The sequence below is a fragment of the Oncorhynchus masou genome, chromosome 19 (genome assembly GCF_036934945.1).
Source record: "Oncorhynchus masou masou isolate Uvic2021 chromosome 19, UVic_Omas_1.1, whole genome shotgun sequence".
Lineage (NCBI taxonomy): Eukaryota > Metazoa > Chordata > Actinopteri > Salmoniformes > Salmonidae > Oncorhynchus > Oncorhynchus masou.
In genome coordinates, this window is record NC_088230.1 from 2,675,858 (window position 1) to 2,703,216 (window position 27,359).

The 27,359-nt window shown below is 49.3% G+C and overlaps 1 protein-coding gene across 4 annotated transcripts in view; it reads right to left on the reverse strand.

The window, feature by feature from the left end:
* Positions 1-27,359, reverse strand: part of LOC135505715 (1-phosphatidylinositol 4,5-bisphosphate phosphodiesterase beta-1-like) — a 352,313-nt gene that overhangs the window by 17,483 nt on the left and 307,471 nt on the right. For 2 of the 4 annotated variants that reach the window (XM_064924778.1, XM_064924777.1), the window contains exons 30-32: positions 27,150-27,239; positions 26,772-26,829; positions 21,878-21,964 (exon numbers count right to left, since the gene is read on the reverse strand). In XM_064924778.1, coding sequence (XP_064780850.1) covers positions 21,878-21,964; positions 26,772-26,829; positions 27,150-27,239 — 235 coding nt within the window. Of the gene's footprint in view, positions 1-21,600; positions 21,626-21,877; positions 21,965-26,771; positions 26,830-27,149; positions 27,240-27,359 lie in introns of all 4 variants that reach the window. The other 2 variants (XM_064924780.1, XM_064924779.1) reach the window with 2 other exon arrangements.

The following is a 27,359-nucleotide window of genomic DNA, read 5'->3' on the forward strand; positions in this document are numbered from 1 at the left end:
CTACACTACTTATGGCCTGCATCCCAATGGCAACCTTTTCCCTACATACTACACTACTTATGGCCTGCATCCCAATGGCAACCTTTTCCCTACATACTACACTACTTATGGCCTGCATCCCAATGGCAACCTTTTCCCTACATACTACACTACTTATGGCCTGCATCCCAATGGCAACCTTTTCCCTACATACTACACTACTTATGGCCTGCATCCCAATGGCAACCTTTTCCCTACATACTACACTACTTATGGCCTGCATCCCAATGGCAACCTTTTCCCTACATACTACACTACTTATGGCCTGCATCCCAATGGCAACCTTTTCCCTACATACTACACTACTTATGGCCTGCATCCCAATGGCAACCTTTTCCCTACATACTACACTACTTATGGCCTGCATCCCAATGGCAACCTTTTCCCTACATACTACACTACTTATGGCCTGCATCCCAATGGCAACCTTTTCCCTACATACTACACTACTTATGGCCTGCATCCCAATGGCAACCTTTTCCCTACATACTACACTACTTATGGCCTGCATCCCAATGGCAACCTTTTCCCTACATACTACACTACTTATGACCAGGGCCCGCAGAGTACACTTAATAAGGAATACGGAGCCATTTAAAAGCTGCTGGGCAGTCTTCTGGTACTGTAACATGGTTTAGGTACAGCAGAACCCAGTCCATTTTCAACCCTAGCAGTTCCAACCCACTCCTGTGATATATGCCACACTGTGTGTGTTTGTCCCCTCCTGTCCTAGATAGATCCAAACACAGTCCAATTAGGCTCTCCGTGACCAGGAGGTGAATGAGGGGTCACCACTCTGAAATGTGTGTGCTGGCTGTCTGAGGGGTTGCTTAAGCACCATTTGCATTCTTTCCAGTGGTCCACAAGAGAGGCATAATGAGAGAGAGAGAGAGACAGAGAGAGAGACAGAGATGGGCTTTATGAATTGTTTATTTGTCTGTGTTGGGCTTTAGCCAAGATTATTCTGTACAGAGTTAAGTATATTTGTCCAGGACTCAATTGTTCCTCGACTAGAGAACGGACAGGTTTTATATATATTTCCTCTCCTCCCTTTCTCTACCCCCCCATCCCATTATTTCTATTCCTCTCTCACTCCCTCAGTTTTTCCTTCTTTTCTTATAGTAATACTGATATATAGAGCTGGCTCATTGTGACAGATTGGAACTATTATACAGCAATGTAGAGGGGAGGGTTTCCAGCAGGACAACAAGAGATGTGAAACCTTTCAAGACACCTTCATTAGCCAACACACACACACACACACACATCCTGCCATATCTGCCTCAGAGGGTTACCACCATGGTTTGAGCTTAAACAGCAGCCCTGTCATCCAACACCACAGGCAAGCAGGAGTGTAACCTGGCACGCAACACACACACATGCAGATATACTCACACACACACACACAAACACACGTAGACACAAAGTGTGACAAAAGGCTTTGTCTCACTGCATCGGCTTTCCTCTGGGAGTAACAATGTTCCCTGTGGGCAGGGTGTGTGTGTGCGTGCGTGCGTGTGTGTGTGTGTATTAATTATTGATGTGACCCTATGGAATGGAGAGAGGAGCAGACCAAAGGCAGTGATGAGGGAAGCCATGACCGCCAACAGTCTGAGAGAGGCATAGAGAGAGAGAGGGAGGAAGAGGGAAGGAGGGGAATAATGAGGAAGAGAGAGAGTGGGAGAAAGGGGGAGAGTAGAGAGAGAGAAGGAGGAAGAGGGAAGGAAGGGAAGAATGAGGAAGAGAGAGAGTGGGATAAAGGGGGAGAATATAGAGAGAGAGGGAGAGAGAGGGAGGAAGAGGGAAGGAGGAGAAGAATGAGGAAGAGAGAGAGTGGGATAAAGGGGGAGAGTAGACAGAGAGAGGGAGGAAGAGGGAAGGAGGGGAAGAATGAGGAAGAGAGAGAGTGGGAGAAAGGGGGAGAGTAGAGAGAGAGAAGGAGGAAGAGGGAAGGAAGGGAAGAATGAGGAAGAGAGAGAGTGGGATAAAAGGGGAGAGTAGAGAGAGGCATAGAGAGAGAGAGGGGGAAGAGGGAAGGAGGAGAATCATGAGGAAGAGAGAGAGTGGGATAAAGGGGAAGAGTAGAGAGAGAGAGAGAGGAAGAGGGAATGAGGGGAAGAATGAGGAAGAGAGAGAGTGGGATAAAGGGGGAGAATATAGAGAGAGAGGGAGAGAGAGGGAGGAAGAGGGAAGGAGGAGAAGAATGAGGAAGAGAGAGAGTGGGATAAAGGGGGAGAGTAGACAGAGAGAGGGAGGAAGAGGGAATGAGGGGAAGAATGAGGAAGAGAGAGAGTGGGATAAAGGGGAGAATATAGAGAGAGAGGGAGAGAGAGGGAGGAAGAGGGAAGGAGGAGAAGAATGAGGAAGAGAGAGAGTGGGATAAGGGGGAGAGTAGACAGAGAGAGGGAGGAAGAGGGGAAGAATGAGGAAGAGAGAGAGTGGGATAAAGGGGGAGAATATAGAGAGAGAGGGAGAGAGAGGGAGGAAGAGGGAAGGAGGAGAAGAATGAGGAAGAGAGAGAGTGGGATAAAGGGGGAGAGTATAGAGAGGGAGGAAGGGGGAAGCAGGGGAATAATGAGGAGAAGAGAGAGTGGGATAAAGGGGGAGAGTAGAGAGAGAGAGGGAGGAAGGGGGAAGCAGGGGAATAATGAGGAGAAGAGAGAGTGGGAAAAAGGGGGAGAATAGAGAGAGAGGGAGGAACAGGGAAGGAGGGGAAGAATGAGGAAGAGAGAGAGTGGGATAAAGGGGGAGAGTAGAGAGAGAGAGGGAGGAAGAGGGAAGGAGGGGAATAATGAGGAGAGAGAGAGTGGGATAAAGGGGGAGAGTAGAGAGAGAGAGGGAGGAAGGGGGAAGCAGGGGAATAATGAGGAGAAGAGAGAGTGGGATAAAGGGGGAGAGTAGAGAGAGAGAGGGAGGAAGGGGGAAGCAGGGGAATAATGAGGAGAAGAGAGAGTGGGATAAAGGGGGAGAATAGAGAGAGAGGGAGGAACAGGGAAGGAGGGGAAGAATGAGGAAGAGAGAGAGTGGGATAAAGGGGGAGAGTAGAGAGAGAGAGGGAGGAACAGGGAAGGAGGGGAAGAATGAGGAAGAGAGAGAGTGGGATAAAGGGGGAGAGTATAGAGAGGGAGGAAGGGGGAAGGAGGGGAATAATGAGGAGAAGAGAGAGTGGGATAAAGGGGGAGAGTAGAGAGAGAGGGAGGAACAGGGAAGGAGGGGAATAATGAGGAAGAGGAGAGTGGGATAAAGGGGGAGAGTAGAGAGAGAGAGGGAGGAAGAGGGAAGGAGGGGAATAATGAGGAGAAGAGAGAGTGGGATAAAGGGGGAGAGTAGAGAGAGAGGGAGGAAGAGGGAAGGAGGGGAAGAATGAGGAAGAGAGAGAGTGGGATAAAGGGGAGAGTAGAGAGAGAGAGGGAGGAAGAGGGAAGGAGGGGAAGAATGAGGAAGAGAGAGAGTGGGATAAAGGGGGAGAGTAGAGAGAGGGAGGAAGAGGGAAGGAGGGGAATAATGAGGAAGAGAGAGAGTGGGAGAAAGGGGAGAGTAGACAGAGAGAGAGATAGAGGGAGGAAGAGGGAAGGAGGGGAATAATGAGGAAGAGGGAGAGTGGGATAAAGGATAAAGGGGAGAGAGTAGAGAGAGAGAGAGAGAGAGAGAGAGAGGAAGAGGGAAGGAGGGGAATAATGAGGAAGAGGGAGAGTGAGATAAAGGGGGAGTAGAGAGAGAGAGGGAGGAAGAGGGAAGGAGGGGAATAATGAGGAAGAGAGAGAGTGGGACAAAGGGGGAGAGTAGAGAGAGAGAGGGAGGAAGAGGGAAGGAGGGGAATAATGAGGAAGAGAGAGAGTGGGATAAAAGGGGAGAGTAGAGAGAGGCATAGAGAGAGAGAGGGGGAAGAGGGAAGGAGGAGAATCATGAGGAAGAGACAGAGTGGGATAAAGGGGGAGAATAGAGAGAGAGAGGGAGAGAGGGATTAAGAGGGAAGGAGGAGGAGAATGAGGAAGAGAGAGAGTGGGATAAAGGGGGAGTAGAGAGAGAGAGGGAGGAAGAGGGAAGGAGGGGAATAATGAGGAAGAGAGAGAGTGGGACAAAGGGGGAGAGTAGAGAGAGAGAGGGAGGAAGAGGGAAGGAGGGGAATAATGAGGAAGAGAGAGAGTGGGATAAAGGGGAGAGTAGAGAGAGAGAGGGAGGAAGAGGGAAGGAGGGGAATAATGAGGAAGAGAGAGAGTGGGACAAAGGGGGAGAGTAGAGAGAGAGAGGGAGGAAGAGGGAAGGAGGGGAATAATGAGGAAGAGAGAGAGTGGGAAAAAGGGGAGAGTAGAGAGAGAGAGGGAGGAAGAGGGGGAAGGAGGGAATAATGAGGAAGAGAGAGAGTGGGACAAAGGGGAGAGTAGAGAGAGAGAGGGAGGAAGAGGGAAGGAGGGGAAGAATGAGGAAGAGAGAGTGGGATAAAGGGGGAGAGTAGAGAGAGAGGGAGGGAGGAAGGAATGATGGGAGGGTAAAGAGTCTGTCTCTGTTTTTGTGTCCAGAAACAACAGCCAGATCCATGTGGGCTATAATAAAGCCTCTGGACATTTTCTCTCTCATGCTCCCTCATTTTAATTCTGTATCTCTCATTCTCTGTCCCTCTCTCTCTCTCCATCTGTATATCCTGTCCTCGAATCTCTTCGCCCTCTCCTGTCTCTCAGTCTATCCCTCCCTGTCTCTCAGTCTATCCCTCCTGTCTCTCAGTCTATCCCTCCCTGTCTCTCCGTCTATCCCTCCTGTATCTCCTTCTATCCTCCCTGTCTCTCAGTCTATCCCTCCCTGTCTCTCCGTCTATCCCTCCAGTATCTCCGTCTATCCCTCCCTGTCTCTCCGTCTATCCCTCCCTGTCTCTCAGTCTATCCCTCCCTGTCTCTCAGTCTATCCATCCTGTCTCTCCGTCTATCCCTCCCTGTCTCTCCGTCTATCACTCCCTGTCTCTCAGTCTATCCCTCCCTGTCTCTCTGTCTATCCCTCCCTGTCTCTCAGTCTATCCCTCCCTGTCTCTCCGTCTATCCCTCCCTGTCTCTCAGTCTATCCCTCCCTGTCTCTCAGTCTATCCATCCTGTCTCTCCGTCTATCCCTCCCTGTCTCTCCGTCTATCACTCCCTGTCTCTCAGTCTATCCCTCCCTGTCTCTCTGTCTATCCCTCCCTGTCTCTCAGTCTATCCCTCCCTGTCTCTCCGTCTATCCCTCCCTGTCTCTCAGTCTATCCCTCCCTGTATCTGCGTCTATCCTCCCTGTCTCTCTGTCTAGCCATCCCTGTCTCTCAGTCTATCCCTCCCTGTCTCTCCGTCTCTCCCTCCCTGTCTCTCAGTCTATCCCTCCCTGTCTCTCAGTCTATCCCTCCCTGTCTCTCTGTCTATCCCTCCCTGTCTCTCAGTCTATCCCTCCCTGTCTCTCCGTCTATCCCTCCCTGTCTCTCAGTCTATCCCTCCTGTATCTCAGTCTATCCCTCCCTGTCTATCAGTCTATCCCTTCCTGTCTCTCCGTCTATCCCTCCTGTCTCTCAGTCTATCCCTCCCTGTCTCTCAGTCTATCCCTCTCTGTCTCTCTGTCTATCCCTCCCTGTCTCTCCGTCTATCCCTCCCTCTCTCTCCGTCTATCCCTCCCTGTCTCTCCGTCTATCCCTCCCTGTCTCTCAGTCTATCCCTCCCTGTCTCTCAGTCTATCCCTCCCTGTCTCTCAGTCTATCCCTCCCTGTCTCTCAGTCTATCCCTCCCTGTCTCTCCGTCTATCCCTCCCTGTCTCTCAGTCTATCCCTCCTGTCTCTCCGTCTATCCCTCCTGTCTCTCAGTCTATCCCTCCCTGTCTCTCAGTCTATCCCTCCCTGTCTCTCAGTCTATCCCTCCCTGTCTCTCCGTCTATCCCTCCCTGTCTCTCAGTCTATCCCTCCCTGTCTCTCAGTCTATCCCTCCCTGTCTCTCAGTCTATCCCTCCCTGTCTCTCCGTCTATCCCTCCTGTCTCTCCGTCTATCCCTCCTGTCTCTCAGTCTATCCCTCCCTGTCTCTCAGTCTATCCCTCCCTGTCTCTCAGTCTATCCCTCCCTGTCTCTCCGTCTATCCCTCCCTGTCTCTCAGTCTATCCCTCCCTGTCTCTCAGTCTATCCCTCCCTGTCTCTCAGTCTATCCCTCCCTGTCTCTCAGTCTATCCCTCCTGTCTCTCCGTCTATCCCTCCTGTCTCTCAGTCTATCCCTCCCTGTCTCTCAGTCTATCCCTCCCTGTCTCTCAGTCTATCCCTCCCTGTCTCTCCGTCTATCCCTCCCTGTCTCTCAGTCTATCCCTCCCTGTCTCTCAGTCTATCCCTCCCTGTCTCTCAGTCTATCCCTCCCTGTCTCTCAGTCTATCCCTCCCTGTCTCTCCGTCTATCCCTCCCTGTCTCTCCGTCTATCCCTCCCTGTCTCTCAGTCTATCCCTCCTGTATCTCAGTCTATCCCTCCCTTTCTCTCCGTCTATCCCTCCCTGTCTCTCCGTCTATCCCTCCCTGTCTCTCCGTCTATCCCTCCTGTCTCTCCGTCTATCCCTCCCTGTCTCTCCGTCTATCCCTCCTGTATCTCCATCCATCACTCCCTGTCCTTCCGTCTATCCCTCCCTATCCCTCCGTCTATCCCTCCTGTCTCTCCTATCCCTCCTGTCTCTCTGTCTATCCCTCCCGTCTCTCCGTCTATCCCTCCCATCTCTCCGTCTATCCCTCCCTGTCTCTCCGTCTATCCCTCCTGTATCTCCATCTATCCCTCCCTGTATCTCCGTCTATCCTCCCTCTCTCTCCGTCTATCCCTCCTGTCTCTCCTATCCCTCCTGTCTCTCTGTCTATCCCTCCCGTCTCTCAGTCTATCCCTCCCTGTCTCTCCGTCTATCCCTCCCTGTCTCTCAGTCTATCCCTCCCTGTCTCTCCGTCTATCCCTCCTGTCTCTCCGTCTATCCCTCCCTGTCTCTCCGTCTATCCCTCCCTGTCTCTCAGTCTATCCCTCCCTGTCTCTCCGTCTATCCCTCCCTGTCTCTCAGTCTATCCCTCCCTGTCTCTCAGTCTATCCCTCCCTGTATCTCTGTCTATCCCTCCTGTCTCTCAGTCTATCCCTCCCTGTCTCTCCGTCTATCCCTCCCTGTCTCTCCGTCTATCCCTCCCTGTCTCTCCGTCTATCCCTCCCTGTCTCTCAGTCTATCCCTCCCTGTCTCTCAGTCTATCCCTCCCTGTCTCTCAGTCTATCCCTCCCTGTCTCTCCGTCTATCCCTCCCTGTCTCTCAGTCTATCCCTCCCTGTCTCTCCTATCCCTCCCTGTCTCTCCTATCCCTCCCTGTCTCTCAGTCTATCCCTCCTGTCTCTCCGTCTATCCCTCCCTGTCTCTCCGTCTATCCCTCCCTGTCTCTCAGTCTATCCCTCCCTGTCTCTCAGTCTATCCCTCCCTGTCTCTCAGTCTATCCCTCCCTGTCTCTCCGTCTATCCCTCCTGTCTCTCAGTCTATCCCTCCCTGTCTCTCAGTCTATCCCTCCCTGTCTCTCCGTCTATCCCTCCCTGTCTCTCAGTCTATCCCTCCCTGTCTCTCCGTCTATCCCTCCCTGTCTCTCCGTCTATCCCTCCCTGTCTCTCAGTCTATCCCTCCCTCTCTCTCCGTCTATCCCTCCCTGTCTCTCCGTCTATCCCTCCCTGTCTCTCAGTCTATCCCTCCTGTCTCTCAGTCTATCCCTCCCTGTCTCTCAGTCTATCCCTCCCTGTCTCTCCGTCTATCCCTCCTGTCTCTCAGTCTATCCCTCCCTGTCTCTCCGTCTATCCCTCCCTGTCTCTCCGTCTATCCCTCCCTGTCTCTCTGTCTATCCCTCCCTGTCTCTCAGTCTATCCCTCCCTGTCTCTCCGTCTATCCCTCCTGTCTCTCAGTCTATCCCTCCCTGTCTCTCCGTCTATCCCTCCCTGTCTCTCCGTCTATCCCTCCCTGTCTCTCAGTCTATCCCTCCTGTCTCTCAGTCTATCCCTCCCTGTCTCTCAGTCTATCCCTCCCTGTCTCTCAGTCTATACCTCCCTGTCCCTCCGTCTATCCCTCCCTGTCTCTGTCTATCCCTCCCTTTCTCTCAGTCTATCCCTCCTGTCTCTGTCTATCCCTCCCTGTCTCTCAGTCTATCCCTCCTATCTCTCAGTCTATCCCTCCCTGTCTCTCAGTCTATCCCTCCCTGTCTCTCAGTCTATCCCTCCTATCTCTCAGTCTATCCCTCCCTGTCTCTCCGTCTATCCCTCCCTGTCTCTCCGTCTATCCCTCCCTGTCTCTCAGTCTATCCCTCCCTGTCTCTCTGTCTATCTCTCCCTGTCTCTCAGTCTATCCCTCCCTGTCCCTCCGTCTATCCCTCCCTGTCTCTGTCTATCCCTCCCTTTCTCTCAGTCTATCCCTCCTGTCTCTGTCTATCCCTCCCTGTCTCTCCGTCTATCCCTCCTGTCTCTCAGTCTATCCCTCCCTGTCTCTCAGTCTATCCCTCCCTGTCTCTCAGTCTATCCCTCCCTGCCTCTCTGTCTATCCCTCCCTGTCTCTCAGTCTATCCCTCCCTGTCTCTCTGTCTATCCCTCCCGTCTCTCCATCTATCCCTCCCTGTCTCTCAGTCTATCCCTCCTGTCTCTCAGTCTATCCCTCCCTGTCTCTCAGTCTATCCCTCCTGTCTCTCCGTCTATCCCTCCCTGTCTCTCAGTCTATCCCTCCCTGTCTCTCAGTCTATCCCTCCCTGTCTCTCCGTCTATCCCTCCCTGTCTCTCAGTCTATCCCTCCCTGTCTCTCAGTCTATCCCTCCCTGTCTCTCAGTCTATCCCTCCCTGTCTCTCAGTCTATCCCTCCTATCTCTCAGTCTATCCCTCCCTGTCTCTCCGTCTATCCCTCCCTGTCTCTCCGTCTATCCCTCCCTGTCTCTCAGTCTATCCCTCCCTGTCTCTCTGTCTATCTCTCCCTGTCTCTCAGTCTATCCCTCCCTGTCCCTCCGTCTATCCCTCCCTGTCTCTGTCTATCCCTCCCTGTCTCTCAGTCTATCCCTCCTGTCTCTGTCTATCCCTCCCTGTCTCTCCGTCTATCCCTCCTGTCTCTCAGTCTATCCCTCCCTGTCTCTCAGTCTATCCCTCCCTGTCTCTCAGTCTATCCCTCCCTGCCTCTCTGTCTATCCCTCCCTGTCTCTCAGTCTATCCCTCCCTGTCTCTCTGTCTATCCCTCCCGTCTCTCCATCTATCCCTCCCTGTCTCTCAGTCTATCCCTCCTGTCTCTCAGTCTATCCCTCCCTGTCTCTCAGTCTATCCCTCCTGTCTCTCCGTCTATCCCTCCCTGTCTCTCAGTCTATCCCTCCCTGTCTCTCAGTCTATCCCTCCCTGTCTCTCCGTCTATCCCTCCCTGTCTCTCAGTCTATCCCTCCCTGTCTCTCAGTCTATCCCTCCCTTTCTCTCAGTCTATCCCTCCCTGTATCTGCGTCTATCCTCCCTGTCTCTCTGTCTAGCCATCCCTGTCTCTCAGTCTATCCCTCCCTGTCTCTCCGTCTATCCCTCCCTGTCTCTCCGTCTATCCCTCCCTGTATCTGCGTCTATCCTCCCTGTCTCTCTGTCTATCCCTCCCTGTCTCTCCGTCTATCCCTCCTGTCTCTCAGTCTATCCCTCCCTTTCTCTCCGTCTATCCCTCCCGTCTCTTCGTCTATCCCTCCCTGTCTCTCCGTCTATCCCTCCTGTCTCTCAGTCTATCCCTCCCTTTCTCTCCGTCTATCCCTCCCGTCTCTTCGTCTATCCCTCCCTGTCTCTCCGTCTATCCCTCCCTGTCTCTCCGTCTATCCCTCCCTGTCTCTCAGTCTATCCCTCCCTGTCTCTCAGTCTATCCCTCCCTGTCTCTCCGTCTATCCCTCCCTGTCTCTCCGTCTATCCCTCCCTGTCTCTCCGTCTATCCCTCCCTGTCTCTCCGTCTATCCCTCCCTGTCTCTCAGTCTATCCCTCCCTGTCTCTCAGTCTATCCCTCCCTGTCTCTCCGTCTATCCCTCCCTGTCTCTCAGTCTATCCCTCCCTTTCTCTCAGTCTATCCCTCCCTGTATCTGCGTCTATCCTCCCTGTCTCTCTGTCTAGCCATCCCTGTCTCTCAGTCTATCCCTCCCTGTCTCTCCGTCTATCCCTCCCTGTCTCTCCGTCTATCCCTCCCTGTCTCTCAGTCTATCCCTCCCTGTCTCTCCGTCTATCCCTCCTGTCTCTCAGTCTATCCCTCCCTGTCTCTCCATCTATCCCTCCCTGTCTCTCCGTCTATCCCTCCCTGTCTCTCAGTCTATCCCTCCCTGTCTCTCAGTCTATCCCTCCCTGTCTCTCCGTCTATCCCTCCCTGTCTCTCAGTCTATCCATCCTGTCTCTCCGTCTATCCCTCCCTGTATCTGCGTCTATCCTCCCTGTCTCTCTGTCTAGCCATCCCTGTCTCTCAGTCTATCCCTCCCTGTCTCTCAGTCTATCCCTCCCTGTCTCTCCGTCTATCCCTCCCTGTCTCTCTGTCTATCCCTCTCTGTCTCTACGTCTATCCCTCCCTGTATATGCGTCTATCCTCCCTCTCTCACCGTCTCTCCGTCTATCCCTCCCTGTCTCTGTCTATCCCTCCCTGTCTCTCTGTCTATCCCTCCCTGTCTCTCTGTCTATCCCTCCCGTCTCTCCGTCTATCCCTCCCTGTCTCTCTGTCTATCCCTCCCTGTCTCTTTGTCTATCCCTCCCGTCTCTCCGTCTATCCCTCCAGTCTCTCTGTCTATCCCTCCCGTCTCTTCGTCTATGCCTCCCTGTTTCTCCGTCTCTCCCTCCCTGTCTCTCTGTCTAGCCATCCCTGTCTCTCCTTCTATCCCTCCCTGTCTCTCAGTCTATCCCTCCCTGTCTCTCCGTCTAGCCTCACTCTCTCTCCGTCTATCCCTCCCTGTCTCTCTGTCTATCCCTCCCTGTCTCTCTGTCTATCCCTCCCGTCTCTCCGTCTATCCCTCCCTGTCTCTCCGTCTATCCCTCATGTCTCTCCGTCTATCACTCCCATCTCTGTCTATCCCTCCCTGTCTCTCCGTCTATCCCTCATGTCTCTCCATCTATCACTCCTGTCTCTCAGTCTATCCCTCCCTGTCTCTCCGTCTAACCCTCCCTGTCTCTCCTTCTATCCATCCCTGTCCCTCCGACTATCCCTCCTGTCTCTCCGTTTATCCCTCCTGTCTCTCCGTCTATCCCTCCTGTCTCTCCTTCTATTCTCCCTGTCTCTCCTTCTGTCCCTCCTGTCCCTTCGTCTATCCCTCCTGTCTCTCCGTCTATCCCTCCTGTCTCTCCGTCTATCCCTCCTGTATCTCCTTCTATTCTCCCTGTCTCTCCTTCTGTCCCTCCTGTCCCTTCGTCTATCCCTCCTGTCTCTCAGTCTATCCCTCCTGTCTCTCCGTCTATCCCTCCGTCTCTCAGTTTATCCCTCCCTGTCTATCAGTCTATCCCTCCTGTCTCTCAGTCTATCCCTCCCTGTCTCTCAGTCTATCCCTCCATGTTCTCAGTCTATCCCTCCCTGTCTCTCAGTCTATCCCTCCCTGTCTCTCTGTCTATCCCTCCCTGTCTCTCCGTCTATCCCTCCCTGTCTCTCCGTCTATCCCTCCATGTTCTCAGTCTATCCCTCCCTGTCTCTCAGTCTATCCCTCCATGTTCTCAGTCTATCCCTCCTGTATCTCAGTCTATCCCTCCCTTTCTCTCAGTCTATCCCTCCTGTATCTCAGTCTATCCCTCCCTTTCTCTCCGTCTATCCCTCCCTGTCTCTCAGTTTATCCCTCCCTGTCTATCAGTCTATCCCTCCTGTCTCTCAGTCTATCCCTCCCTGTCTCTCAGTCTATCCCTCTCTGTCTCTCAGTCTATCCCTACCTGTCTCTCAGTCTATCCCTCCCTGTCCCTCCGTCTATCCCTCCCTGTCTCTCAGTCTATCCCTCCCTGTCTCTCCGTCTATCCCTCCCTGTCTCTCAGTCTATCCCTCCCTGTCTCTCAGTCTATCCCTCCTGTCTCTCCGTCTATCCCTCTCTGTCTCTCTGTCTATCCCTCCATGTCTCTCAGTCTATCCCTCCTGTCTCTCAGTCTATCCCTCCCTGTCTCTCCGTCTATCCCTCCTGTCTCTCTGTCTATCCCTCCTGTCTCTCTGTCTATCCCTCCATGTCTCTCAGTCTATCCCTCCCTGTCTCTCTGTCTATCCCTCCCTGTCTCTCCGTCTATCCTCCCTCTCTCTCCGTCTATCCCTCCTGTCTCTCCTTCTTCCTCACTAATTTTCTCTTCCTCCCTCCCTCTCCCTATTTTCTCTTGTGGTTTCTCTATCTCTCTGTCCCTCCCTCTCTCTGTCTTTCTACAGGCCACCACCAGGCAGTCACTATCCCTGGGTTGTGTCATCAGGCTCCAAATTAACAGATTGCAGAGAGAGTCGTGGATAGAAGATGATGGGGAGGGGTGTGTTTGTGTGTGTGGGGTGGGGGTGGGGGGTGTAGAATGAGCGTTTCCATGACGACTGCACAGGGCTCCGGTGTGTTGCATCACGGACCAAACACTGTGTGCGTTTGTGTGTGTGTGTGTGTGCGTCACTGTGTGTGTGACGGGGAGTGTGTGATAGAGAAAAAGTGTACGTGAGAGTGTTACAGTAATGGCTCCTGCACTCGGGACGCCACCATTTTCTGTTGCCTGCTCCGAAAAGGATGAGACAGGGGTTATCTTCCTCCGCATACATACACCCCACACTCACACCACATGTGTCTCCTGGTGCACACACGTGACGCATATAGACTTCTCTTCCCAGTCGTCTCACATCCTGTGTGAGCAAGTGTGAGAACAGAATAATGGTGTTGTAGGTGTGAATGGCATTTCACCTTTCTAGGCTAGCTCTACAGTCAAGTAGGAGGACAACTGGTGCAGTGTGGTGTAGGGTAATAGAGATTACTGTCCAGGTGAATCAGACCCAGAGTTCCCAATTACATTCCTATATCTTAGTCATTCAGCAGACCCTCTTAGCCAGAGTGACCTACAATTAGGGAAGGGAAGACTACGACATAGCATGACTCTCCCAGGTAAAACCTTGAAATATGACCTATAATTACTATATGAGTTAAATAATTCAATATGTTCAAAAGTTGCTTTTCTGTTTCAGAATGGTGTGGGAGTATCACAACAACAGAATGGTGTGGGAGTATCACAACAACAGAATGGTGTGGGAGTATCACAACAACAGAATGGTGTGGGAGTATCACAACAACAGAATGGTGTGGGAGTATCACAACAACAGAATGGTGTGGGAGTATCACAACAACAGAATGGTGTGGGAGTATCACAACAACAGAATGATGTGGGAGTATCACAACAACATAATGGTGTGGGAGTATCACAACAACAGAATGGTGTGGGAGTATCACAACAACAGAATGGTGTGGGAGTATCACAACAACAGAATGGTGTGGGAGTATCACAACAACAGAATGGTGTGGGAGTATCACAACAACAGAATGGTGTTGGCGTGTACCGGTCATTAAGAAAATTAAGACGTGTAGCCCGCTGATTGGCCAGCTCATTCTCCTCTAGACCGCCGATTGGCCAGCTCATCCTCCTCAGGAGTATGACATCATACTCTATGATGAAATAGCAAGCTTTTTTTTCTTAAATGGTCTGTTTGAGATACAAGTTTGAGTTGGGGTCTTTGAAGTGTTTTTTTTCTTTCTCCAATTTATGCTTTTGGGCCACAAATATGAGCAAAGGACGAGTCCATAACATTATTTGAGTATGAGTTAACAGAATATGAACTTTTAAAAGTGATATTTTCACTGGACAATTAGCTACTTTAAGATAATCTGATTGACAACCATAACACTAGGGCTGAGTACCCTGGTGCAATGGTATGTCTTTGAGAGCAATGTTGGAAGTGTGTGTGTGTGTATGTGTGTGTGCTCAATCAGCGTCTACCGTGCTGTGGGTGTGAAGCCATTTTGATTAGAACATTAGCAGGACACCATCACCTGAATGCGCACCCGCGGAGAGTGACGACAAACAAGACAGAGGACACGCGCTCTCTCTCCCTCCTCTTTCTCTCCATCCCCTATCCCCTCCCACACACACTCTCTCTCCCTCCTTCTCTTCCTCTCCATCAGCTATTCCCTCTCACACTCTCTCTCCCTCCCTGCCCATACCGACTCCATATCTCTCTCTCCCTCCTTCTCTTCCTCTCCATCAGCTATTCCCTCTCACACTCTCTCTCCCCATTTTCTCTCTCTCTCTCCTGACATATTGCTGTATGGCCATGGCCTCGGCAACACAAACGTTGAAATAACGGAACACATGTTGACGTTTGGTGACCAAAACGCACAGCCCCGCAACCTGGCAGATTCCTCCATGTAAAACAACTGACTCTCCATTGGAACACGGGCTTAAAAGTTATGCGTCTTCAGACACACAGTAAACAGGTTAGGAGCTATAACATTCACTTCGGCCAGACGGATACAGAAGCAAGTAGGTTGAGTTAAAACTGGACATGGAACATGAGTGGTTATTTGGGTAAACTGGCCTCCGTCGCATCTATTTCCTTCTGCACAGCGGGATAGCAGCTGGCCTGACACACACACGCACGCACGCACACACACGCACACGCACACGCACACGCACACACACACACACACACACACACACACACACACACACACACACACACACACACACACACACACACACACACACACACACACACACGTGAGGCAGCGTAGCGTGGTGCTAACCCGGGCAGGCGGGCGGTCGCAGTGAGAGATGTGAGGGTCTCCACAGACCAGGGATGGTTATAGCGGTCCATTAGCGGCTGCTCTGAGCCCAGAGGAGAAATCTGGGTCAGAACCGTGTGTGTGTGAGAGAGAGGGAGAGTGTGTGTACATGCGTCATTGAAAATGTGTGTGTGTCTTCATATTAGCCCTATCGTGGTTAGTCATGCCCTCCTCCATTAGCCCTTAATGGAACTCTCACTTAAGACAGTACAACACGCCCACACGCACACCGTGGAATAATGAGGATCTGCTACTGTAGGAAGGAAACTCTAACGACAGCTTAAGACAGTACAACACGCCCACACGCACACCGTGGAATAATGAGGATCTGCTACCGTAGGAAGGAAACTCTAACGACAGCTTAAGACAGTACAACACGCCCACACGCACACCGTGGAATAATGACGATCTGCTACTGTAGGAAGGAAACTCTAACGACAGCTTAAGACAGTATAACACGCCCACACGCACACCGTGGAATAATGAGGATCTGCTACTGTAGGAAGGAAACTCTAACGACAGCTTAAGAGAGTATAACACGCCCACACGCACACCATGGAATAATGAGGATCTGCTACCGTAGGAAGGAAACTCTAACGACAGCTTAAGACAGTACAACACGCCCACACGCACACCGTGGAATAATGAGGATCTGCTACTGTAGGAAGGAAACTCTAACGACAGCTTAAGACAGTACAACACGCCCACACGCACACCGTGGAATAATGAGGATCTGCTACTGTAGGAAGGAAACTCTAACGACAGCTTATGACAGTACAACACGCCCACATGCACACCGTGGAATAATGAGGATCTGCTACCGTAGGAAGGAAACTCTAACGACAGCTTAAGACAGTACAACACGCCCACACGCACACCGTGGAATAATGAGGATATGCTACTGTAGGAAGGAAACTCTAACGACAGCTTAAGACAGTACAACACGCCCACACGCACACCGTGGAATAACGAGGATCTGCTACTGTAGGAAGGAAACTCTAACGACAGCTTAAGACAGTACAACACGCCCACACGCACACCGTGGAATAATGAGGATCTGCTACTGTAGGAAGGAAACTCTAAGGACAGCTTAAGACAGTACAACACGCCCACACGCACACCGTGGAATAATGAGGATCTGCTACTGTAGGAAGGAAACTCTAACGACAGCTTATGACAGTACAACACGCCCACAAGCACACCGTGGAATAATGACGATCTGCTACTGTAGGAAGGAAACTCTAACGACAGCTTAAGACAGTACAACACGCCCACACGCACACCGTGGAATAATGAGGATCTGCTACTGTAGGAAGGAAACTCTAAGGACAGCTTAAGACAGTACAACACGCCCACACACGCACACCGTGGAATAATGAGGATCTGCTACTGTAGGAAGGAAACTCTAACGACAGCTTAAGACAGTATAACACGCCCACACGCACACCGTGGAATAATGAGGATCTGCTACTGTAGGAAGGAAACTCTAACGACAGCTTAAGACAGTACAACACGCCCACACGCACACCGTGGAATAATGAGGATCTGCTACTGTAGGAAGGAAACTCTAACGACAGCTTAAGACAGTACAACACGCCCACACGCACACCATGGAATAATGAGGATCTGCTACTGTAGGAAGGAAACTCTAACGACAGCTTAAGACAGTATAACACGCCCACACGCACACCGTGGAATAATGAGGATCTGCTACTGTAGGAAGGAAACTCTAACGACAGCTTAAGACAGTACAACACGCCCACACGCACACCGTGGAATAATGACGATCTGCTACTGTAGGAAGGAAACTCTAATGACAGCTTAAGACAGTACAACACGCCCACACGCACACCGTGGAATAATGACGATCTGCTACTGTAGGAAGGAAACTCTAACGACAGCTTAAGACAGTACAACCCGCCCACACGCACACCGTGGAATAATGAGGATCTGCTACCGTAGGAAGGAAACTCTAACGACAGCTTAAGACAGTACAACCCGCCCACACGCACACCGTGGAATAATGAGGATCTGCTACTGTAGGAAGGAAACTCTAACGACAGCTTAAGACAGTACAACACGCCCACACGCACACCGTGGAATAATGACGATCTGCTACTGTAGGAAGGAAACTCTAACGACAGCTTAAGACAGTACAACCCGCCCACACGCACACCGTGGAATAATGAGGATCTGCTACTGTAGGAAGGAAACTCTAACGACAGCTTAAGACAGTATAACACGCCCACACGCACACCGTGGAATAATGAGGATCTGCTACTGTAGGAAGGAAACTCTAACGACAGCTTAAGACAGTACAACACGCCCACACGCACACCGTGGAATAATGACGATCTGCTACTGTAGGAAGGAAACTCTAACGACAGCTTAAGACAGTATAACTGTGACTAGCTATTGTTTCAAGACTTTCCCATAGTCATCGTCCCTGTGCTGCACTAGTAAGTACAACATCCTCCATGCCCCCCCCCCCTCTGATATGTCCAATGCATTTCACATTTTCATATATCCAAGTACATCTCAACTCCATGATACCGCACCCACCGGAGTTGAGTGCAACTTGGAGTGAACCTCCGACTTCTTCAAAATGTCAATTCTTAAACCCGTACCGTGTACCTATGTTTGTTCTCTGTTGCGGGCCATGCTGTTCACTGAAGCCCATACTTTTTTAAAAATAAAACGTCAATCAAATACAACCACCGACTGTTTCCTCGTTGCTGTTGCTCGAAGATTGCAGTCGGTGGTTGTATTTTATGAAAAAGTATGGGATTTCAGCAAACAAAGAAAGGCACTCAACAGAGGACAAACAGCAGAGGACAAACACAGAGTGTGAGTCTACCAAACCTTAGGAACACCTTCCTAATATTGAGTTGCCCCCCCCCCCTTTTAGCCTCATAAGTTGTTGAAAGTGTTCCACAGGGATGCTGGCCCATGTTGACTCTAATGCTTCCCACTGTTGTGTCAAGTTGACTGGATGTCCTTTGGGTGGTGGACCAATCTTGAGACAAACTGTTGAGGATGAAGAATCCATCAGCGTTGAAGTTCTTGACACAAACCGCCTGGCCATACCCTGTTCAAAGGCACTTAAATATTCTGTCTTGACCATTCACCCGCCGAATGGCACACACACACAGTCCATGTCTCAATTGCCTCAAGGCTTAAAAGGTTTAAAACTTTAAAAAATCCTTCTTTACCCCTTCTCCTCCCCTTCATCTACAGTGATGGAAGTGGATTTAACAAGTGACATCAATAAGGACTCATAGCGTTCACTTGGATTAACCTGGTCAGCCTATGTCATAGAAAGAGCAGGTGTTCTTATTGTTTTGTATACTCCGTGTATGTACACGGTAAAGGTTAATGATTTAAAAAAGAGAAATGTAAGTATTGACTTCACAGCAACTTGCGGATGTGGTATCATGGAGTTTAGATTTCAGACCCCTTCCCTCTTTACACATTTTGTTACTTAATAGCCTTGTTCTAAAATGGATTCAATACATTTTCCCTCATCAATTGACACACAACACCCCATGACAACAAAGCAAAAGCTGTTGAATTGTTTTTGCAACTTTATGATAATAAAAGAAACTGGAATACCTTATTTACATTAGTATTTAGACCCTTTGCAATGAAACTCGAGCTCAGGTGCATCCTGTTTCCATTGATCATCTTATTTACATTAGTATTTAGACCCTTTGCAATGAAACTCGAGCTCAGGTGCATCCTGTTTCCATTGATCATCTTATTTACATTAGTATTTAGACCCTTTGCAATGAAACTCGAGCTCAGGTGCATCCTGTTTCCATTGATCACCTTATCAACTCTTTGGCCTGAATGCCAAGCGTCACATCTGAAGGAAACCTGGCACCATCACTACGGTGAAGCATGGTGGTGGCAGCATCATGCTGTGGGGATGGTTTTCTGCAGCAGGGACTGAGAGACTAGTCAGGATCGAGGGAAAGATGAACGGAGAAAAGCACGGAGAGATCATTGATGAAAACCTGCTCCAGAGCACTCAGGACCTCAGACTAGGGTGAAGGTTCACCTTCTAACAGGACAACGACCCTAAGCACACAGCCAAGACAATGCAGGAGTGGCTTCGGGACAAGTCTTTTGAATGTCCTTGAGTGGCCCAGCCAGAGTCTGGACTTGAACCCGATCGATCTCTGGAGAGACCTGAAAATAGCTGTGCAGCGACACTTGGCAGGGTAGCCTAGTGGTTAGAGCATTGGACCGGTAACCGGAAGGTTGCAAGTTCAAACCCCCGAGCTGACAAGATACAAATCTGTCGTTCTGCTCCTGAACAGGCAGCTAACCTCGGCTGTCATTGAAAATAAGAATTTGTTCTTAACTGACTTGCCTAGTTAAATAAAGGTACAATTTTAAAAATAAACTCCCCATCCAACCTGACAGAGCTTGAGAGGATCAGCAGATAAGGATGGGAGAAACTCCCCAAATACAGGTGTGCCAAGCTTGTAGCGTCATACTGAAGATAAATTGAGGCTGTAATCGTTGCCAAAGGTGCTAAAACAAAGTACTGAGGAAAGGGTCTGAATACTTACCTAAATGTGATATTTCAGTTTTTGCATTGTCATTATGGGGTATTGTGTGTCGATCGATGAGGGGAAAAATGATTTAATCCATTTTCGAATAAGGCTGTAAGGGACGGGCGATATGGCAAATAAATGATCACGATATCTATATAATTTTCTATCATTTTTCAATCGATAACGATAATTATCACGATATTAATCAAATAATGTTTTAAAGGTGCATATCTGCTTCAAACTCAAGAAGAGCGTTGGACCAGTAACTGAAAGGTTGCGAGATCAAATCGCCGAGCTGACAAGGTAAAAATCTGTCGTTCTGCCCCTGAACAAGGCAGTTAACCCACAGTTCATAGGCTGTCATTGAAAATAAGAATGTGTTCTTAACTGACTTGCCTTGTTAAATTAAGGTTACATTTTTTTATAATCATGTGAGCTACACATAAAATTATACTTGAAGGAAAATTGTTCCATGTTTGCGGCCAGGGAGCATGTACCTGGGGTCAATTCAATTGATAAGCCTCTTGAAACCTTCCTTTTCGACTGTGCTAATGTCCTTAGCAATGCAATGCAAAATAGCACTTGTGATGTCTTTGTCTATTCGATATTTGCTTGTAGGGCATAAACGCTATCAGTGTTGACTGCTTGGGGCGAACATCCCTAGATTGGCTGGTGCTCGCAGGGCATAAACGCTATCAGTGTTGACTGCTTGGGGCGAACTTCCCTAGATTGGCTGGTGCTCGCAGGGCATAAACGCTATCAGTGTTGACTGCTTGGGGCGAACATCCCTAGATTGGCTGGTGCTCGCAGGGCATAAACGCTGTCAGTGTTGACTGATTGGGGCGAACATCCCTAGATTGGCTGGTTGACTGCTGTCAGTGTTGGCGAACATCCCTAGATTGGCCTCGCAGGGCATAAATTCCCTAGGCTGGTGGTGAACATCCCTAGATTGGCTGGTGCTCGCAGGGCATAAACGCTGTCAGTGTTGACTGCTTGGGGCGAACATCCCTAGATTGGCTGGTGCTCGCAGGGCATAAACGCTGTCAGTGTTGACTGCTTGAGGCGAACATCCCTAGATTGGCTGGTGCTTGAGGGGCGTTTATCAACACCGTGGCTCAAACTCAAACTCCCTGCATGTTCCAAAGAGTGGTTTTGCTTCAGATGTTGAAAAAGGTTTGTCATATTACCACCCACCTGTCTACGGCACAATTTGCACTGAACATTGCTCTCCTTTTTCGTCGGACTTCAAAAAGCCAAACCGCTTCCAAATGACTGAAACAGTTGAACCCTTTTTATCAATCATTTCTTCGTTGGAAGCTGCTCCTTCTCCATGGCTAGCACCGCCACTGTTTTCGCCGACATCACTCATTTCTCGTGGTTAATTGTGGCTACTCCATCACCCGAGGTGCTAAGTGGTTTTTAGTGGCCGTGTACCTCTCCACGTGCATATTGTCACTTCTCGTCACGTTCCTGCTGCGTCACAGAGGTGAAATGGACTGCTGTACCCCATTATTCTATATCGACATTGTCGAAAATTAATCTAAACGTTTTTATATCGTTACTGAGCGAAGTAATTACCTCGATAATTATGGATATTGATTTATCGCCCAGCTCCACTGTAAAGCAACAAAATGTGGAAAAAGTCAAGTCCCCAAAAAAGTCACGTTTCCGAATGCACTATACTTGGCTAATTCTCTTATAGACATCGCCAATTCAAACAAGGTTAAAAATGAGTTGTTACAACAAACACACGCAGCAATACAACCATAGCTATAGAGCAGAGTATTCAAGGGAATAGGCCTGAAAATGGTCAATTGTCCCATACACCCAAACACAGAGCAGAACACTGAGAGTGGGGCAAGAGGGATAAACAAACTAGGCCATGGAAATGGGGTTTGGAGATCCAGCTCCGTGTACATAGCAGACAGAGGAGACGTGATCGAGGAGAGGAGAGGGGGCGAAGAGGAGAGGAGAGAATGACCCGTCTGACAAGGGCACAGAGTATTTAGGAGTGTTAGGTTGAGCTTGGCCTTAGAGTGCGGTTGACCATCGAGGTTATTGTTAAAAAAAAGGCAGAGTCGGAAGCAAGGTGCACATCCACTTATCATTCTCCAGCTGTTGCCGTCTTATTCAAACCACATAAATTACTTTGTGTTTCTGCTTTCTGTTACACATGCTAAAGTATTGAAGCTGTATCAATGCACACTCAGACGCAGAATGTCTTACCCTGGTCCTCTGTCGTACCTCCTTCCTACAATCACAGTAACAATGGACATGATGGAAATGATTAACCAATGGACCCTTTATTGGATGAAAATATGTCTTTGTCCCAAATGTCTCCATGTTCCCTACATAGTGCAGCACTTTTGACTAGTGGTCAAAATGAGTGCACTGTCAAGGGAATAGAGTGGCATTTGGAACGCATCCTATACCTGACCATGAATGATTGGTTCGAAGCAACTTCATCCTGCAGTTCTGTATTTGAGGGCAAAAGTGTCCATACCTTAGGTTTCTCATCCATAATCTGTTGTCGGATGTCGTTCTGCTTCTCCAGTAGCCTCTCCATTCTCTTACTCTGAGCATCCTCCAACTACACACAGACAAACACAGGGGTAGGCGAGAGTAAGGTGCAGCCACTACATACCGTGTAACAAACACAAACAAATCCACAGGCACGGACAGACACACACACAGATGGCGGAGGGCGCGTGTCTTGCCAGTTCCTGCTTGACTTTGCTTTTTTTAAATGTCTATTTTTGCATTAATTCTTAATTTGTTTGCTCAGAATGTTTGTGCAATCATTTCCTACAAACACTTCTGGATCATGAATCGGAAGCTACACACATCTCTCAGCCTCCCAGATCTGGAGTACTACATTTGCCTCTTTGTTCCCGGCACAGCGGGCTTACCTGTCGCTCCTGGCCGAGATGACCAAAGGCAACGCTGGCGATGAAGAACAGAAAGGAAAGGGGGACTGCGAGCTAAGCTGAAAAGACGGGCTCCACGGCCTCCACTCCCTAGTATCTTGATGGCGATGAAGAACAGAAAGGAAAGGGGGACTGCGAGCTAAGCTGAAAAGACGGGCTACACGGCCTCCACTCCCTAGTATCTTGATGGCGATGAAGAACAGAAAGGAAAGGGGGACTGCGAGCTAAGCTGAAAAGACGGGCTACACGGCCTCCACTCCCTAGTATCTTGATGGCGATGAAGAACAGAAAGGAAAGGGGGACTGCGAGCTAAGCTGAAAAGACGGGCTCCACGGCCTCCACTCCCTAGTATCTTGATGGCGATGAAGAACAGAAAGGAAAGGGGGACTGCGAGCTAAGCTGAAAAGACGGGCTCCACGGCCTCCACTCCCTAGTATCTTGATGGCGATGAAGAACAGGAAGGAAAGGGGGACTGCGAGCTAAGCTGAAAAGACGGGCTCCACGGCCTCCACTCCCTAGTATCTTGATGGTGATGAAGAACAGAAAGGAAAGGGGGACTGCGAGCTAAGCTGAAAAGACGGGCTCCACGGCCTCCACTCCCTAGTATCTTGATGGCGATGAAGAACAGAAAGGAAAGGGGGACTGCGAGCTAAGCTGAAAAGACGGGCTACACGGCCTCCACTCCCTAGTATCTTGATGGCGATGAAGAACAGAAAGGAAAGGGGGACTGCGAGCTAAGCTGAAAAGACGGGCTACACGGCCTAGTATCTTGATGGCTAATGTCCAATCGCCGGAAAATACATTTGTGAACTCAGATCAAGGCTTCAATCGCAGAGGGACGTCAAGGAATGCTGTCTGTTTTTACAGAGACATGACTTACGGTCAATGAACTCGACTCTGCTATTCAACCACATGGCTTTTCCATTTTCCTTATGGATCCGAATGGCGGCTTGTGTTAAGAATAGGAGGTAGGTGTATGCTTCCTCATCAACAATTCCTGGTGTACTGAAGTTGAAAACATCCCTAGGTCCTGTTCACCCGACCTGGAGTTTCTGAAGCTAAAATGCCGACCTCACTCTATGTCAAGAGAATTCACGTGTTATTGTCACAGCTGTGTACATACAGTAAAACCACAAGCAAGCATCAAGGTGGCACTCATCCAACTACACAAGGACATTAGCCAGCCAGAAACCTCTCACCGGGAAGCAGTCTTTATTGTCACGGGAGATTTTAACCAAGCAAGATTAAAACAAATTCTTTCCAAATGATCACCAACATGTTTCCTGCCCCATGCATCCTGCCCGCTCTGTGCTGGACCATGTGTACATAAACATTAGTTATGCGTACAAAGCCCCCCCCCCCACACCCCACCCTGTCTCTCTGTTCCTGCTCCACATCTACAAGCTGCAACTGAAGAGGGAGCCCCCCAACAGAGAACAGTGAGGCGCTGTGCTCAATGCTGCATGGCTCTTTTGAGAATACTGATTGGAATATGTTCAAAGATTCATCCACCCTGGACTCGTCGATCGACACTGAGGAAGGTACACTGAGTTGTACAAAAACAAAATGTGGAACACCCGCTCTTTCCATGACACAGACTGACCAGGTGAATCCAGGTGAAAGTGTAGACGGGGAGGAGACAGGTTAAAGAAGGATTTTTAAGCCTTGAGATAATTGAGACATGGATTGTGCATGTGTGCCATTCAGAGGGTGAATGGGAAAGAGAAAAAATGTAAGTGCCTTTGAACCGGATAGTAGGTGACAGGCGCACTAGTTTGAGTGTGTCAAGAACTGCAAAAGCTGCTGGGTTTTTCACGCTCAACAGTTTTCTGTGTGTATCAAGAATGGTACACTACCCAAAGTACATCCAGCTAACTTGACACAACTGTGGGAAGCATTGGAGTCAACATTGGCCAGCATCCCTGTGGAACACGTTTGACCCATTTTAGAGTCCACGCCCAACATATTGAGGCTGTTCTGAGGGCAAAAGGAGGTGCAACTCAATATTAGGAAGGTGTTCCTAATGTTTTGTACACCCAGTGTACATCAGTCACAGGCTTCATTAGGAAATGTGTTGATGATGTTCTACCCACAATAACAATCCAGACATAACCCAACCAAAAACCCTGGATGAACGGAGAAATCCGTACCATGCTGAGAGACTGTACTGCAGCATTCAAGGACTGGCAACAATCTCCACAGCCTGTTGTCTAACCTAAAATAACCTACGATTACTTTAACAATAAACAGTCGCTGTGACTCTTAACACAGGTACCCCCCTGGGGTGTGTCCTCAGCCCTCTGCTGCATGGCTTTGCATGACACCAACTCCATCATCAAGTTTGCTGACAATACCACAGTTGTAGGCCTGATAATCAACAAGGACGAGTCAGCCTATAGGGAGGAGGTAAGTGAACTGGCATTGTGGTGCCAGGACAACAACCTTTCCCTTAACGTCAGCAACACAAAGGAGTTGATTGTTGACTTCAGGAAGCAGAGGGGGGAACACACCTCCGATCCACATCGACTGCAGTAGAGAGAGTCAGCAGTTTTAAGTTCTTCAGCGTCCAGATCACAAAGAACTTGACATGGATCAACAATACCACCAATCTTGTAAAGAGGGTGCAACAGCGCCTCAACTTCCTAAGGCGGCTGAAGAAATTTGGCATGCCACCCCGGGTCCTCTCCAAATGCTACCGCTGCACCATTGAGAGCATCCTGACCGGTTGCATCACGGCCTGGTATGGAAATTGCTCCGCCCACGACCACAAGGCCTTTCAGCGGCTGGCGAAGACAGCACAGTACATCACTCGGACTGTGTTTCCATCCGGCCAGGACGTCTAATTGAAACGTGCCTGAAGAAGTCCTGCAGCATCATCAAGGACCCCACACACCCCAGCCTACGAGCTGTTCACTGCCTTACCGCCGGGTAGACAGTGAGGTCTAATAGAAACGGTCTCTGAGCCTGTTGGTATCTACAAGCCACCAGACAACCTGCTCTGATTCTCCGCACCTTGCACACACACACACACCCACACACACACACTCATGCTACACACACCTCACAACTGCTGCTACCAGACCCTTCCGTGATACATGTGTAAATATTGTATTATAAATTGTGCCTTCCTGTATTATACTTACGCGAACATGTTTCTTCTATTCTATTGAGCCATCTACTTTATATTTGTATTCTTATATTTTATTATTAGTTGTGTCTCCCAATGCATTTCAATTGCAAAAAAGGGCCTGTGGACTTTAGTTGTAAAAAAAAATCTAAATAATCACCAAACCAATGTTGAGATGTTCAGACAGACCAATTTAGATTGCTTGTCAAAGGATATTTGATACTATGTATACTTTTGGAACTATAACCATTTAAAATGTTCGTAAATTAACATGGGCTTGAATGAGAACCATAGGAATACAGTGGTTGATATTCAAAATGGTACTACCCATTGGTTAATTAAGCTACACGACCAACTTTAAAACATTCAGGCTATCTTAACTTCAGATTCTCTGAAACCTTTAAAAACTATAAACACCCGGCCTGGGTCCCAAGTTGCGCAGCGGTCTACTCAATTGGTAGTTACAGTCTTGTCCCATCGCTGCAACTCCCGTATGGACTCGGGGAGAGGCGAAGGTCGAGAGCCATGCGTCCTCCGAAACATGATCGCGCTACAGCGCGATGGGACAAGGACATCCCAACCGGCCAAACCCTCCCCTAACCCGGATCGACGCTGGGCCAATTGTGCGCCGCCTCATGGGTCCTGCGGTCGTGGCTGTCTGCGACAGTCCGGGATCGAACTCGGATCTGTAGTGACGCCTCTAGCACTGCGATGCAAGTGCCTTCCATTTTCAATCTATTCTAACTTCAAATTATTCTATCTTTATCAACTGTAACTATAGACATTTGCATCTTAAAACTCACCAACAGTAACTCTTGAACCGGTCAAGCTAGAGATACCAAACCAACTGTTACATGTTCAGGCGATCCTTTCTAATCAATCAGCTAATCAATCAATCCATTTTTACATCTTACCGACTTTGTCAACTATAACCAGTCATTACCATTACTACTGCAGTCACTACCATAACAATAACTTATTTCAAAACCATAAATACTTTAAAACAAGCTATAGCAAGCACACCACATTTTCTTCAGGAAAACATACTTTTCTAGTTTCTCATTGTTGTTGCATTGTCGCGAAGGAACCTGCAAGGAAGAATTACGTTGGACGTGTATCCTGTACATACAACTGATACAACTTGAAACACACAACACACACACACACACACACACACACACACACACACACACACACACACACACACACACACACACACACACACACACACACACACACACACACACACACACACACACACACACACACACACACACACACACACACACACACACACACACACACACACACACACACACACACACACACACACACACACTTACCCGTTTGATATACTGCACCACCTCATTGACAAACGACCTGTTGATTTCCAGCTTCTCTCTGTGAACATCGAGAGGCGTCAGCTCTTACATCACCTCAACATTCCTCAACTCTAACCTAAGATGACTTTATTAACAATCAACAATCCTAACATTCCTGGTTCCAATCTAGCTCAAAGGACCGTAACATCAACGTCGGTAAGTCTGCCTGATGACCTGTGACACTTTCTAGCGTTAAGTCTTTCTGTCAAAAATAGCGGCATCATTTGATGATACTGCATGTGCTTCGAGCAGTCAGATGAAGCATGAACCTTCATCGCCATCTGGTGGCCTTGTGCAGATCAACGCACGTGTCAGGAGGCCTCAACCCCAGCTGCTTACTCTTCTGTCACGTTCTTGTTGTTGGCCTTTGCTTCATTAATCTTCTCCTGTCTTTTCTTGTCCATCTTCTTCTTCAGGTCTTTCTTTTCCCTGTGGAGAAGGAAGGTGAAACAATCGCCCCGTGTCGTCGATGTGCCCTTGAGCAAGGCACTTAGCCCTAATTGCTCCTGTAAGTCGCTCTGGATAAAAGTAAGTGTGTGTGTGTGTGTG